General features: G+C 40.3%; 1 protein-coding gene across 2 annotated transcripts in view; it reads left to right on the top strand.

Moving 5' to 3' along the window:
- Positions 1-15791, top strand: part of Lama1 (laminin subunit alpha 1) — a 156947-nt gene that overhangs the window by 46635 nt on the left and 94521 nt on the right. For both annotated transcript variants that reach the window (XM_045143150.1, XM_004662598.2), the window contains exons 4-6: positions 11798-12040; positions 12580-12759; positions 14942-15031. In XM_045143150.1, coding sequence (XP_044999085.1) covers positions 11798-12040; positions 12580-12759; positions 14942-15031 — 513 coding nt within the window. The remainder of the gene's footprint in view (positions 1-11797; positions 12041-12579; positions 12760-14941; positions 15032-15791) is intronic.

The following is a 15791-nucleotide window of genomic DNA, read 5'->3' as shown; positions in this document are numbered from 1 at the left end:
ACCAGGGGAAATAAAGTGGAAAAGGATTTCAGCCAGAAATCCTATAGGGTTGAGACTAAATGGAAAGGAGGCAGTCAACTACTTTCTGTTGTGTATAAGAGGAGAACAGTCTAAAAGTTAGACAGCTCTGCTTGCCTCTGACCTTTCTTTCTTACATTGCGACTCTAGAAAACTCTTTAGGACTCATCTGCTAGTATCTCCATCCAGGTCTTTGGGTCCTTACAAAGTTATCACTCCTTTCTCATGGTCCTCATCCAATCCCGTGATCTTTTATTTCTCATTGCCATGTACCTCCCTGCGGGTCCTTGGTGTTCTAGGGATACCAAGATGGGACACCAAGACCTATGGCATAGTCGACACCACCTTTCCAGTCTCTCCGCAGCTGTCTACGCTCAGGGCAAAAAGACCACTTATAGCCTGTCTTCCATGATGTGGCCCTGGGGAGCGTCTATCCCCGTCTCTCTACCCCTGTGTTTTTCCTGTTGTGTTGACATCTCACATCAGCCTCCCCTCTCTTCAGTGCTGATTTTCCATTTTTGTTCTTTTCAAGGTAAGGTTTCACTCTGGTCCAGGCTGACCTGGAATTCACTATGTAGTCTCAGGTTGGCCTCGAACTCACAGTGATCCTCCTACCTCAGCCTCCCCAAGTGCTAGGGTTAAAGGCATGCACCACCATGCCCAGCTAGAGCTCAGTTTAGATGAACTATTTGTGTTCACTACACCTCTCCAGACTATATTCCCTTGCCATATATACATTCCCTTGCTATAACCAGGTTCTCTCTGAGCCTGTCATTCTCCCCAGTGAAGTGGGCAACTTCTGTCCTTCCTGTGAATACACCACATCAACACAGATTGTCAACTCTTACCTCAACACCACTGCTACTTTTGTGGTACCAGCCACAGTCCCTGTAACAAACCAGATGTTTGATCAATGTTTAATGGGTGAAGCTTAAATGAGAAGGTGTTACGGGGAGTCTCTTGTTCCCAGTCTCATGTGTCCAGGTGGTACACTTCTCCAGTAACCTTTCTTCCTTGTCTTCCCACACATGAGCCCTTCTTTCATGGTGCAGGTTACTCTCAGATTACAGAGGTCCCAACCCATAGGACCCAGCTGCTGAGGCAGAAGGAAATGTCATGCAGACATCAACAACACCAAGCTCAGCCACAACCTCCAATTGTGCTTTTTTTTTTTCAGTCTCCACCACAGATCTCTGGGCCTGCTTCCACCATTAGAATGGGAAGGAAGTGGTACTATTTGTGGCCACCCCTATTCTGACCTGACTTGAACAAGTTCGGAACATTATTTGGAGGAAAGTGCCTAGTGTCTTTTTAATTCATGGTTGGAACTTGGGCAGGTCTGACGGAGGTCATGGTCAGGAACTGGGGATAGGAAAGCCCTCATGCATTGCCTGGGACTGAGCATAGCCTGTAACTACATTTTAAAAGTGAGTTCACCATATTCTGGGGGATGGGGGGTATATACTATTACATGGAGCTTGCAAGGAGGGGAGAAAAATGATGAGCTCCACAAAGAGCATTTAGTGACATGCTTTTAAGGTAATTTGCATCAATTTTCAACACATTTAACAAGATCATACCAGAACACTTGATGAATTTAGTCAATGTGTGTGGAGAAATACATTAGGACCTGTCATGGAGACCAGCCTCTTACTCTCCAGTTTTAACTTCTCAGATTAAGTGGTTTGGCCATTTCCTTTTGAAATGACACTGCCAGTCATTCTCTCATGCAGAGTGGTATCTGGGGCATAGAGCAGCTTCCTGGTGGCTCATTGAAATGGCCTTTCCAGCCGATGGGAAACAGAGCTGCTTCTAACAGGCATTTAAAAATTCCTTTCCCACCTTCAGAGAACTGATTAAAGGTTAGTACTTAGTTTTTAAATGGGCCCCTATCTTTGGGTTCTCTTGTGTGTCATAGTCATTGGCTTTTCCTCCCCATCTACTAAGGCATCTCATTGTAGATCAAACGTGAATGCTCCTTGATGTTCTGAGACATGAGTAAAGGATTTTAAGGCAAGAAAACCTTCTTGATCTGAGTTTATCACAGATAGCCAACCTCCTCTGCCCTCTTCTGCAATGCAAAGAAAAAAAAAAAAGAGGAAAGAAAGAAGGGAGGTAGAGAGGGATGGGTGAGATCACTGGGCTTTGACCTGGTTAGTTTTACGTCTAACCTTAGCATCAAGTTTAATGAAAAACAAATCCAGCATTTGCTCCTCATTCATGAAGCTGTCTCTTTTTATCCTTTATTGTGTAATCTTGTCTTTGAGAGAGTATGAAAGTAAGATAACCAATTATAATATATTATAAATGATACTTTATGGCAATTGCTTATGAGATACTTATATGTGATGTGTACTGAACTCACCCTTCCTAGCTCACTGACCTGCCTGGCTCTGTTTTGTTTCGGTGCTTGTTCTGTCTGTTGTCTTTCTACCAGGCATGTTAGTTATGCACACTCTATTAAGTTGGAAGTACTCTATATCACCGTTAATAACGATACCCTATTAAAGTAATTGCTTCTTCATTCTTGAGTCATAAATATTAATTCTAATGGTTCTTTCAAATTTTACTCGCTAACAATTTCATAAGTGATAAAGCTTATAAAGTACAAATTGACTGATACCACAGGGATTGGGAAGCAATACTATTTATAAAATACACTTGGCTATTAACCTACATGTCCTTGCCTAAAGTTTTTTCCCCTCATGTATGTAAGAAAGAAAACACTCTCTCATTCCCTGTTCAGTCACCTCCATGGAGGTAGATGGGGTCTTCTGTGGAGAATTCTCAGAGGGACTCATGCTCATGGCATTAGCCCTGTGAGATCACAGCAGAAGAGAGCTCTGGAAAATAGACTTCTGGCCTGGAAAATGAGGCTGTCTGTATCTTCAGATATCTGATATCTGTGCTTGAGGAGACTTTGCTATGTTTAAGTTAAGAGTGAAGCTCACATGAAAATTGCCGTTTGGATTCCTCTGTAGAAAGCGGTGTTTGATGTGTGCCTGAGTTATTTATCTGACGCTGTTTATGTGCATTCCAGTGATCATTAACAAAGGCCACCGGGTGCAACACTGCGAAGAATGGATTTAAAAATGGCTGTATCAGCTGCGGGTTTGGCGAGACAGCAGCGACCGGGTCTCGTAGAAAACCCTTGCATCAACAGTGTGTGTTCAGCCAACCTTGTGTCGGGAGAAAGGCAGTTTAGTTAACCATGCCCCAAGAAAGGGCAACAGATGTGTCATGGATTTTATTTGGAGAAAGGTTCAAAATTCTATATATTTACAGAGAATCCCTCATTTCTTCTACATTATACATGCATTCTGCTTGTCAAGCAGGATTGGTAAATTAAGCCTAGAATTAGTCAGTTTGGGCTGCTATAATCAAATACTAAAGACCGAGCAGCTTAAACAAGAGACATTTATTTCCCACAGTTCTGAAGTCCAAGGTAAAGTTGTGTCTGTAGGGTAAGTTTCTTTATTTATTATTATTAATGTTTTTGGTTTAATGAAGCCCCTTGGCTTGCAGATTTTTCCTGTGTCTTCACCTGATCCCCCCCCCCCCCACACACACACACATGCGTTGACCTAAATTCTGCTATAAGAAGGATGCCAGTCACATTGAATCAGTCACATTTTAATGTAATCATCCACTGAGTAGACTGATCTTCAAACACAGTCACATTCATAGGTACTGGAGTTTAGGACATTACCACAGGAAATCTGGGAGATGCATAATTCAGCTCCTAAGAAGGTTTAATTGAAACAATTTATATTTAGACCCTTTATAGCACCCTCTTCCTCTTTATCAGACTTACAACTCAGTCCACTTTTAGTTTACTTTCTGGTTCCCAATTTGGAGCCCAGGAGGACTATTGTGAAGCTGTAGGAACAATGACCTGTGGAGGTAGGGGTGTTTACACTCTTCATGGCATCCTTTCCCTTTCATCAGATTGACAGCCCATGGTCCCTTTTTAGTTTGTTTTCTGGTCCCTAATTTGAGGACTACTGAGAGACGGTGAGGACAATGACCAGCTTTGTATGGAAAGGCTTTTGATCAGATTGTGAGTTAACCAGTTCCTCCCTGGCAGGCCTTGTCCTGAAGTTTTCTAACTATGATTGTTCTGCCAAGTGGCATCATGTTCTTACACATGACCAAGCTCTCAATTAAATAGATGATGGGCTTGATAAGGCACCTGGCCCTGACATTCAAATAGCTGGTTCTGGTTTAAAGAAGGGGCTGAAAACCTGGGTTGGTATTAGGCAGCTGCCTCTGCCTACAATTTTTTTTTTTTTTTGCCCCTTTTTGCTTACTTCTTATAGCATGGCTGGATTCAAGGACTGTGTTATACAGTTTAGTATTTGTAAGATCCTGGGAGGTTAACTCAACCTTTCTGTGTCTCAGCTTGCTCATTTAAATGTAGGAAATAATGTAAGAAGAATGTAATTGTGAGAATTCTAATCCCTGGAAGTCCTTTAGTGTTGCCACTAGCTCCAGTAAGTACTCTGTATCATCCAAATTAATATTTGTACAGTTTTAAAATTTTTTATTATTATTTATTTATGAGAGAGAGTGAGGGAGAGATACATAAATAGGGAGAGAGAGAGAGAGAAAGAGAGAGAATGGACATGCCAGCGCCTCCAGCCACTGCAAATGAACTCCAGATGTATGCACCCCCTTGTGCTTCTGACTTATGTGCGTCCTGGGGAGTCGAACCTGGATCCTTTGTCTTTGCAGTCAAGCACTTTAACTGCTAAGCCATCTCTCCAGCCCCAGTATTTGTACATTTTGTTTCTTACAAATTCTCTAACCTTTACTTCTACTCAGCCTAAGCTGCCATGACAGAAACATCCCTTAGCACTCCCCACACACCAGAACAACTGCCACTGTGGATCTTCAGAAATGATTCTGATCTTCATGTGAATGTAGAGGTCTTTTGTTATTGCCGGGGGCTACATGAAAAGCTTAGGGCTGAGGAGGTGCTCAGTGGTAAGGACTTGCTCTTTGGGAGGCTGAGAACTGTGGAAAGAGAACCCCTGGCTTCTTGGAACTTACAACTCTAAATTGGAAGTTTTTTCACTGATCTCTCATTACATCAGTTTCCAAATATGTAAAACAGACACAAAACCAATAATGGGATTGTTTGGGATTACATGAGATGATATGAGTAAAGCTCTTAGGAGACATGTGGTTGGGCCTGTTGGCTCTTTTCATCTTCAAATGGAAAAGCAGACAAGAGAAGGCAAATGCCACCCCCTTTCTGATGATGGCCGTTAGCCCTATCCGGTGGGCTGGTGGATCAGGATCACCCTGCCTCGCTTGGTATTTCCATTGGTAAAGTCAACTTTGGCATATGCATGGAAGAGAGTGATCACAGCCAAGTGTTCACAGTTCCATTTCCATGGTGAAGATAACCGTGAGGCAATTGGACACAGTGAGAAAATCAGAGGACCTTCTACTTTGTCTTCAGATATCAAAACCCTGAAGAGGCCATGTCGCTTCCAGTGAGCTAGAGTATAACAGCACATGAACAGGGAGAGCCAAACGATCAGACACACCCGAGCCACTTGCAGACTAACCTGTCATAGGAGAACACAGTTATTTATTATAAAGAAATAGGATTGCCTTTTGCCAAAGATTCCCCTGGAATTATCAGGTGAATATAAAATTAATTGATTTGTGGTGGGCTGATATTTTTGCTTTTATTTTTATTTATTTATTAGAGACAGAGAGAGGGAGGATGTGAAGAGAGAGAGAGTTGAGAGAGGGAGAAAATGGGCATACCAGGGCTTCTAGCCACTACAAATGAACTCCAGATGCATGTGCCACATTTAGCATCTGGCTTACATAGGACCTAGAAAATCAAACATGGGTCCTTAGGCTTTGCAGGCAAGTGCCTTAACTACTAAGCCATCTCTCCAGCCCAGTGGTGGGTTGATTTTTAAATGTGCTTGTGTTTTTGGAATTAGTGAGTGCTCGGTACAGAGAAGGTAAGAAAAACAAACAAACAAATGAAAATCCAAAGTTCCAGAAGCAATAAGACACAGATTAAGTAAATAGCATCTTTCCCTACATGTATGTATGTACACATAAATGTATTTATACATCTATCTATCTATCTATATATATATATATAGTATATGCAAAATGTATGTATATACATATTTATGTGTACACATATTGTGTATATGTATACATAATAATATATATATTACATAAACAAATATCTCTTAGTATCCTTGGGACAGCTGTTCCAAGGCCCTCAGCAGTAATCAAATCCACATGTACTTAATGTATTATAATTAAAAAATATATTTTATTATTTATTTTCAAGCAGAGAGAGAATGAGGCAGAGAGAGAGAGAGAAAGAGAGAATGGACACACCCGTGCCTCTAGCTGCTGCAAACAAACTCCAGATGCATACACCACCTTGTACACCTGGTTGTGTTCTGAGGAATTTAACTGGGGTCCTTAGGCTTCATGGGCAAGCACCTTAACCATTGAGCCATCTCTCTAACTCTGTATTATAATTTTTTTCAATATCACTATGGCTTAATACTGACAGAAACAACTTGAGAGAAGGAAGGGTTTCTTTCAACTCAGCTGTACTGCTGTCAATCCATAGTCCATGCCTCTGTCAACTCATCCTGGCAACAGAAGCAGACAAAAGAGGAGCGTGTTCACCTAATGACACACAGGAAGCTGAGTGACTGCAGGAAGGGAACAAGGCAAGATGCAGCCCCATGGATATCCCCTCGGTGATCTACTTTCTTTATGCAGGCACCACCTCTGACTTCTCATAATAATGCCACCATATTATGACATGCATATAGATCCCACCCTTCATTAGAGCTAGTGTCAGTGGAAACACTCAGAGACTCATCACAGTGTTTGACTATCTACCAGACATTTCTCAGGTACCCACATTGATAAGAGTAGCCATTTCACTTCAGTTCCCTGTAAAAAAATGGCTTTGTATTTGCACATGACCCCCATACATCTTCCCATATGATGTGAACCACCTTTAAACCACTTCTAGGTCACTTAACATACCTAATACAATGTAAATGTTATGTAAGTAGTGACTATGCTATGGTGCTTAGAGAAAAGTGTGCATGTCTGTTATAGGTACAACTTTTATTTTATTAATTAATTTTAATTTTTTAATTTAGTTTTTTATGAGAAAGTGAGCGAGTGAGAAAGAGAATTGGTGCACCAGGGCCTCCAGCCACCAAAATCAAACTCCAGATGTGTGCACCCTCTTGTGTGTATGTGCGACCTTGCATGCTTGCATCACCTGTGTGTCTGGCTTATATGGAATCTGGAGAGTTGAACATGAGTCTTTAGGCTTCACAGGCAAGCTCCTTAACTGCTAAGCCATCCCTTAAGCCCTATTTTAATATTTGATTCTTTGTGTGCATGTGTATGTATATGTGTTTGCGTACGAGTGTGGGTGAACAAGTGCCGTGTGCATGTGTGGAGGTTGGTCCTCACCTGCCCATTTCATTTGAGGCAGGATTTCTCACTCTAGCTTCAGTTCTGCTTTTCTTTGCTGGGTACACCTTAAACTTCGGGGAAATCCTTTTGTCTCTGTCTCCCATCGCACTGTCAGCACCAGAAGACTGGAATTATAGGAGCCCTTCACCTCTTCTGGCTTTTTACAAAAGGTCTGGGGAGCCAACTCAGGTACACCAGCTTGAGCAGCAAACACTTTATCAACTGGACCATCTCTCCAACCCCAGTGAAATCAAAAACATTGACTTAAAATATAAAAGGTACAGGGCTTTGGTTAAAAACAAAAAACAACACCACCAAAATCTCATGGCTATCATTCTGTATTAGAGGTGAGCTGGGGCATATAAAATACACTGTTGATTTTACTTAAAGTCCTAGCCCAAGTTAACCTCAATTTTCTCCCAAAACATATAAATTCTTGTCAAGGCTGCATTTCTTAATAGACACGTGTGTGTTGCTTTTCTCTCGGATATTTGTACCTAGTTCCTGGGATTATTCTTTTGAAATAAAGTTGTGTCTAGCACCATGTGGTAGGTCATGGTAAGACCTTACGTTCTAGGGGGCAATATTTGATTCTACTTAAATATTTGAAGAACAGTTATATGAAATAGAAACATCTCTTGGGTAGCTCCAAACTGTGTAGGATTTGTGGGAGATCCTTAATCAACGCAGAAAACAGATACTCTGACAGGAAAGTTGTCAAAAAACAACACACTGTCCAAGGAACCAGTGAATTTACTGGCACCAGAAGGGCTCCAAGTGGCTGTTGGAGAGATGATTCAGTCTTAGTGCTGGATTTGGAGATAGATGTCTATGTACGTCCTTTCGAGATCCAAGATTTGTTGGACTACTTTTTTCATACCGCTAATAGTTACCCACATCCTTTCTGTCCCTGTCTGCTTTCTCCCTACTCTGACTTCTATTTTTTATTTTTTTTTTTTTTGTTCATTTTTTATTTATTTATTTGAGAGCGACAGACATAGAGAGAAAGACAGATAGAGGGAGAGAGAGAGAATGGGCGCGCCAGGGCTTCCAGCCACTGCAAACGAACTCCAGATGCGTGCGCCCCCTTGTGCATCTGGCTAACGTGGGACCTGGGGAACCGAGCCTCGAACCGGGGTCCTTAGGCTTCACAGGCAAGCGCTTAACCTCTAAGCCATCTCTCCAGCCCTGACTTCTATTTTTTTTTCAGTTATATATTTTCACCTATTCGTGTGTGTGCCACTGCAAATGAACTCCAGATGCATGTGCCCCTGTGCATCTGGCTTTTGTGGGTCCTGGGGGAATCAAACCTTGAACCAGGGTCCTTAGACTTCACAGGCAAACGCTTAACCACTAAGCCATCTCTCCAGCCCTACCCAGGATCTCTTGCTGCTGCAAATGAGTGTCTGTCTGGCTTTATGTGGGTGTCTGGGGAATCAAACTTGGGTTGGAAGACTTTGCAATCCAACACTTTTAATCATTGAGCCATCTCTCCACTCCCCCCCCCCCAACTTATGTTTATTTTTAATTAAAAGGCACAGTTTTAGATCCACAGTACAATGAATGGAAAACACACAGTTCACATATTCCTCCTCACTCTGCTTTTCCTTGAGTTCTTCAAGTTGTTAACATCTTGAATTACTGTGGGACATCTGGACAATTGATGAACCTTGGTTCACACATTGGTATATTAGGAGTTATGTCTATAGTTTACTCTTGTGAATCATTCCACGTTCTGGAGGTTTTGACAAATGTAGAATGTCATATGTCTACTGTGACATCACACAGGGTAGTTTAACTGCCCTAAAAATCTCCCATGTACCGCATACTTATGCATCCCTCCTCCGGAGCCCCTGGAAACCACTGATCTTTTTTTATTTGTTTGTTTGTTTGAGGAGGTCTTGCTCTAGCCCAGGCTGATGGCTGACCTGGAATTCACTATGTAGTATCAGGCTGGCCCCAAACTCACAGTGATATTCCTACTATAGCCTTTCAAATGCTAGGATTAAAGGCATGTGCCACCACACCTAGCTCACTATTCTTTCTATTGTGCCCATAGTTTTGTCTTTTCCAGAACATCATAGAGCAGAATCCAACTGTATTCAAGCACTTCTGATTGCTTTGTTCAGTTAGTAATATGTATTTAACATTCCTTCATGTATTGGTGTGACTTAATAATTCATTTTTTAATCACTAATACTGTTTCATGCTGTGGCTTACTGTATTAGTCAGGGTTCTCTAGAGGAACAGAAATGCTAGAGTGAATTATTTTAAAAAGGGACTTTATTGGATTAGCTTATGGTAGTCCAATAGCAGTTGCAGGCTCAAGAATCAAGGAACCTGTAGCCGCTCAGCCCACGTGGCCAGATGCCTCAGCAGTCCTGACCAGGCACTGAAGGCCTGGAGGCTTCCTGAGGAGTGGCTGGGTTTCGATCCTCATGGGTCTTCAGTTGATGCTGGTCTACAGTCAGCGCTGGTCTTCAATCCACAGTGGAAGACAGAAAGCAGCTCTGGCAGTCAAGTGGAACGAAGGGGCTCTTTTCACCCAGAGCTTCCTTATATAAAGTCCCCCTCTGAAAGAGGCTGTCTGCTCTGGGGGATGGGCTCACTCTGGGGGAAGGACTTCCTCCTTCAGTTAATACTTCCTGGAATCAACCTTGGAGACCCACCCAAAAGGGACTTCTGTGGATTACTAAACAGATCAAGTTGACAACACCTCAACTATCATACCATAAATTGTATACCTTTTTTATCTACTGAAATGGTTCCTTCCAAGTTTAAGCAATTATGAATAAGTCTGTTTCAAGCATCTGTATACATGTTTTCATCTAGGTTATTACTAAGAAGCTACATTCCTAGATCAAACAGGAAGTCTTTTTCATTTTTTTTTTTTTTTGAGGTAGCGTCTCACTGTAGCCCAGGCTGGCCTGGAATTACTATGGAGTCTCAGGGTGTCCTTGAACTCACGGCAATCCTCCTACCTCTGCCTCCCAAGTGCTGGGATTAAAGGCGTGCGCCACCACGGCCAGCCTCTTTTTCATTTTCATTTTATAGGAAACTGTCTTTCTCTTTTCCAAAGCAGCCACAGCATGCAGAATTGCTGTCAAGAGGATGCTACTGGTAGCATTTGCCTTCACATCTTTGCCAGCATTTAGTATCATCAGGGTTTGGGATTCTAGCTGTAGCAGACTGCTTCAGGTTCACTGAGATGAACTTTCAGATCAGGCACAGTTATGGAGGAAGGGATTTATTGAAGCTTACAGATCCAGGGGAAGTTACATAAATGGCAGAAGACGCTGGCCTGCCTTCACAGGACTAAGCAGAGAGAGAGAGAGAAGTACAAGCCTAAAGGTCACACAGCACAGCACACTTCAGGAACTCTAGCTAGGCACACTTTGCATATCTTTAGATTGAAATCTGAAACCTACCACCACACCTTAAGATACACCCAGTGACATTGCCTCCAGCCAGGTGGCTATAGATGCAAACTACAAACAATAAAGAACTGAATATATTGGGGGCCATCTATTCAAACCACCACACTAGCCATGCTAATGTATATGTGATGAGATGACTCTTTGGTACATTTGTATGACTTATCTCCAACTCACTATGAGAATATCTTTATTAATGTCACACATAATACTATCTCCAGCCAGAACCCAGATGTTATAGTTACCTACTTGTTTCTGGGACAAGACACCTGACCAAAAGCAGATGATAGGAGGAAAGGCTTTATTTTGGCTTATAGTCTTGGGGGAAGCTTCATCAAGACAGGGGAAATCATGGTAGAGCAGTGGCTGGACATCACGATCTTGAGACAGTAGGTGGAAAATAGCGCCAAGAGGGAGCTGCCTACAGCAACCCTAATACCACGCCCAGCAAAACACTTCAAGCGAGTCTCCACCTACTAAATTGCCACCAGTGGGACCCAAGCATTCAGAACACATGAGTTTATGGGGGACATCTGATCCAAACCACCACAATTACCTTCTGCCTTCTGAGCAATTTCTAGTGTGGAGTATAATATCGTTACTGTAGTCACATTGCTATACATCAGATCACCACAACTTGTTCATCTTATATGACTGAAATTTGTACTCTGCCTAACGTCTGTCCCCATCGTTCTTCCTCCAGCTCCTGGTAACCAGCATTCTGGTGTGTCCACTTCTATAAGTTGGGCTGTTAGAAGTTTCACATAGAAGTGGGCTTTTGCAGTATTTTTTTCCCCCATGTGCATGACTCATTAATTCTGGATTAAGATTTCTCAGTGTCTCTGTTTCAGGTCTTTCAAGTTGCCTATGTCATCATTAAAGCGGCCAACTCCCCTCGGCCTGGAAACTGGATTTTGGAGCGCTCTGTAGATGGTGTCACTTTCAGACCCTGGCAGTACTATGCAGTCAGCGACACGGAGTGTTTGACACGCTACAATATAACTCCAAGAAGGGGGCCACCCACTTACAGGGCTGACGACGAAGTGATCTGCACCTCATATTATTCCAGACTGGTGCCACTTGAGCATGGAGAGGTATTGTGGCCACAACAATGATGGCTATTTATCTTTAAATTCCCTGCCTTAACCGTTAAGATAGCCATTATAGCAGCCAATGTAGAGTGCTCAATGTAAAATCAATTGCTCTTAATATGACAACCTTGCATTATTTAAGGTAACTTGGGATGAATTTCACTATGGATAGAATTTATTTTATTGATTTTTTTTTTCTCCTCAGTGGAGTTCACTTAATATTCTTTCTGCTGTGATTAATTCCATCCATTCTGAGAGGCTGTTACTGCATGGAAGATGTTAAAATACTCTCCCAATGCTGGGAGAAGTGCCCTGTCAGAAGATTTCTGGAAATTTAGGAGATGCTGGAATGGGTGAATTCCATAAACTGAAGACAGTGAGGAGCATGGGTATTCATAAATGGCACATTAGATAGGTTTTAAAAAACAGCTTCATCTGTTTTTCAATAATGTCTTTGTAGAGATTATATATATATTATATTATATATCAGAGCTGTATTGTTTTCATGCTTAAAGTTGAAATGTGTGCTTGGTTTTCTTCAGATTCACACATCACTCATCAATGGCAGGCCAAGCGCAGATGATCTGTCACCCAAGTTGCTGGAATTCACCTCTGCACGATACATCCGCCTTCGCTTGCAGCGCATTAGAACGCTCAATGCAGATCTGATGACCCTTGGCCACCGAGACCCCAGAGACATTGATCCTATTGTCACAAGACGTGTGAGTACCTGACAACATCCTTGGCCATTGAGAAAAGTCTGTTTCAGGGAAGTGTTTTGCCTTTCATTTCCTTTTGTTTGGTTGTTTTCTGTCCTAGAATTTAAGTCACAATTTTATGGAAGATCACTGTCTATCATTTATTATACAGGCTGCTTTGAGCTACTAACCCCAATAATCTGCCATTAGGTCCCTTCACTCCACTTGTACCCATAGTTCTGCCACTTGGAGAAGGCAATCTCCTTGTCTTTAAGTCCCTATCTGGTTCCTTATTTGATCTTCAGCAATGCAGTCATCTAAATTTTATTCGAAATTTTCATCATTTGAGAATACTTATGAAAATGTATAGATTTGAAGCCTACAGCTGAGTGTAGATAGCTTGCATCGAGACACATTTGTATAACCCTTCCATAAATTTGGAGTGGAATTACTACTGCAAGATAGTTACATACTTAATCTGTAAGAAACTGCTAAGCTTGTATCAAAAATGGGTTCCCCATTTTACACTCAGATCTGAGAGTTGTGGATCTATAGCATGGAAATTCATGTTGCCAATCGTGTTCATGCTAGCTGCTGGGATGTCCATATTTTGGCATCTCTTGGTGATGCTAACTTGTATTTCTCTTATGACCAATGTTGAACTAATAGTGGATCTGGTCATTTTTTATTTATTTTCAAATTGTGGTACCTATCTCCTGGTTACTGAAAGAGATTCATATATTTTATGCTCAAATCTTTTATCAGATATGTATATATTTATTATGAATCTTTTCTGTCTGAAGTGTGTTTATTCATTTTTTAACTATGAATTTTGTTTGGCAGAGATTTCAATGTTGATTAAATCCAACTTTTTGGTTTACAGTTATGCTTTCTGTATTCTTTATGAAAAATACTTGCTTATTCCAAGTCTATAAACATATTGTTCATTGTTATTTTCTAGAGGCTTTAATGTTTTAGCTTTTACAACTTAATCATCTCAAATTAATCTTGGTGTTTTGTGTGAGGTCTGGCTCTAGGTCCATCCTCCTCACATGCAGATGCATTCTGTATTGTGTATCAAAAATACTTCCCCTTCCGCCACAAATCATTCCAAAACACTTGTGACAAACTGTCTGTGCTTTTCTGGCTCTGTACCTGGAGTCTGTTCTTTCCCATTGATTGATCAGTCTATTGCTAATAACAAATGTTTAATTACTGTAGCATTATATATCAAGTCTCAAGGCTGGGCATTATAGTGGCCTGCATTTATTTTAGCTATTGTAGAGTCCTTATAATTCTTGAAAATGTTAAAAACATGTTAATTTCTAACAATAGATTTAAAAAGGGCATATTTTCATCAAGATTCCATTCTTTGGATTAATTTAGGCAGGAGTTTGGAAGTCATTTTAGCATTATTGAATCACCTAACCCATGAATATGATATTTTTCTACTTCTTTAATTCCTATTGGCAATATTGTATTGTTTGGTAGTAAAGCTATTGATCAATGATGTAAGTAAAAAGAATTTAGAGACATACAGTATGTCCAGTAGGAGTGAACTTTATTATTTGGATCTGACATGACTACATAGAAAGTCTACTAAACAGCTAGTAGAGTAATAAGTGAATTTAGCAATGATAGAACACACAAAATGAATAGATAAAATGAGTCACATTTCTATATTTTGCCAATAAACAATGGACAATGAAATCTAAAAAAAAGTCCATGAACACTAAGATGCAAACACATGAATCTGGGGTGGGTGCAGACACTTGATTCTGTTAATGTGGTAACTATGGCTACTGTTGTGTGTTATAGACTAAATTTGCATTCAGATATATCAGATATATTCAGATATATCTTGTTTGATGATATATTCTCCCTTTTGTAGACTGCTATATTCATTTTTCCAGTATCTTTTAGAGGGTCCAACAGCATGGATTTTGAAGTTGTGTTCTTGAAGCCAAGTTGGAAATTTCTTTTAGATTCTTTTTAGGTTCTGTTGATAAGCTCATTTGAGCTTGACAGATTGTATCTGTACTTATCAAAATTTAAAATATAATCTTAAAATGAAGTGCTTATACAATTAATGTTTAATTACCGAAAATACTCTTTGAATCCATCTGATTTGTCGACTGTCTATATTAAATTCATGTTGTAGGTGAGGGGCATTAATTTCCATCTGTAACACACTTTTTTTCCTTAGTATTACTACTCAATCAAAGACATTTCTGTCGGAGGGATGTGTATTTGCAATGGCCATGCCAGTAGCTGCCCATGGGATGAAACTACAAAGGTGAGTCCTAGTACATTACAGTTCTTGAAATGTCAATACAGGAGATATAACTAAAACATTTTCATTTCTTTATTCTAGGAGAACACTGAGAGGCATGAAATAATGTTAAAATATTTTTAAGTGATTTTCAGATTTTAATTTATTTTGTTTTGTTGTCCATGTTATCACTTTTGCTGTTGAGAGGATATATTTTTGAATTACATTATTATTAATATGATTTTTTAAAAAAAATTTTGAGGTAGGGTCTTATTCTAGCCCAAGCTGACATGAAACTCACTCTATAGCCCAGGCTGGTCTTGAATTCACAGTGATCCCCCTACCGCAGCCTCCAAGTACTAGGATTAAAGGTGTCTACCATTATGTCTATTGCCTCACTGTACTCTTTTTTATAGTAAGATATTCACAATATAAACTTTATTATCTGAAAGTATACAATTTAAAATAAAAGATCCTTCCAAACTATGATACTCTTTTCCATAAAAGAGAGTCAAAAAATCCACTAATATAAATTGTTTACTTTCTTGTACAGAAATTCCCCTGTTTGTGATACTGAAGATAAAATGAAATTTATTTATTGTGACACAATATTAAGTAAATGATGTTATTATATGATTATAAGTTAGTTACAGTCTTTGGAATTCTGTGCCTGTTGAGTTAGGATTATTGTATTCTTCTGTTTCATATATTATTTATATTTATGTAATGTTTGCAGTGCTTGGGATTGAACACAGAAACTTGTTTATGCCAGGAAAGCATTTTA

The sequence above is a fragment of the Jaculus jaculus genome, chromosome 2 (assembly GCF_020740685.1).
Source record: "Jaculus jaculus isolate mJacJac1 chromosome 2, mJacJac1.mat.Y.cur, whole genome shotgun sequence".
NCBI lineage: Eukaryota > Metazoa > Chordata > Mammalia > Rodentia > Dipodidae > Jaculus > Jaculus jaculus.
The sequence above is the reverse complement of the archived record's forward strand: the minus strand, read 5'-3'. Positions and strand labels throughout refer to the sequence as shown.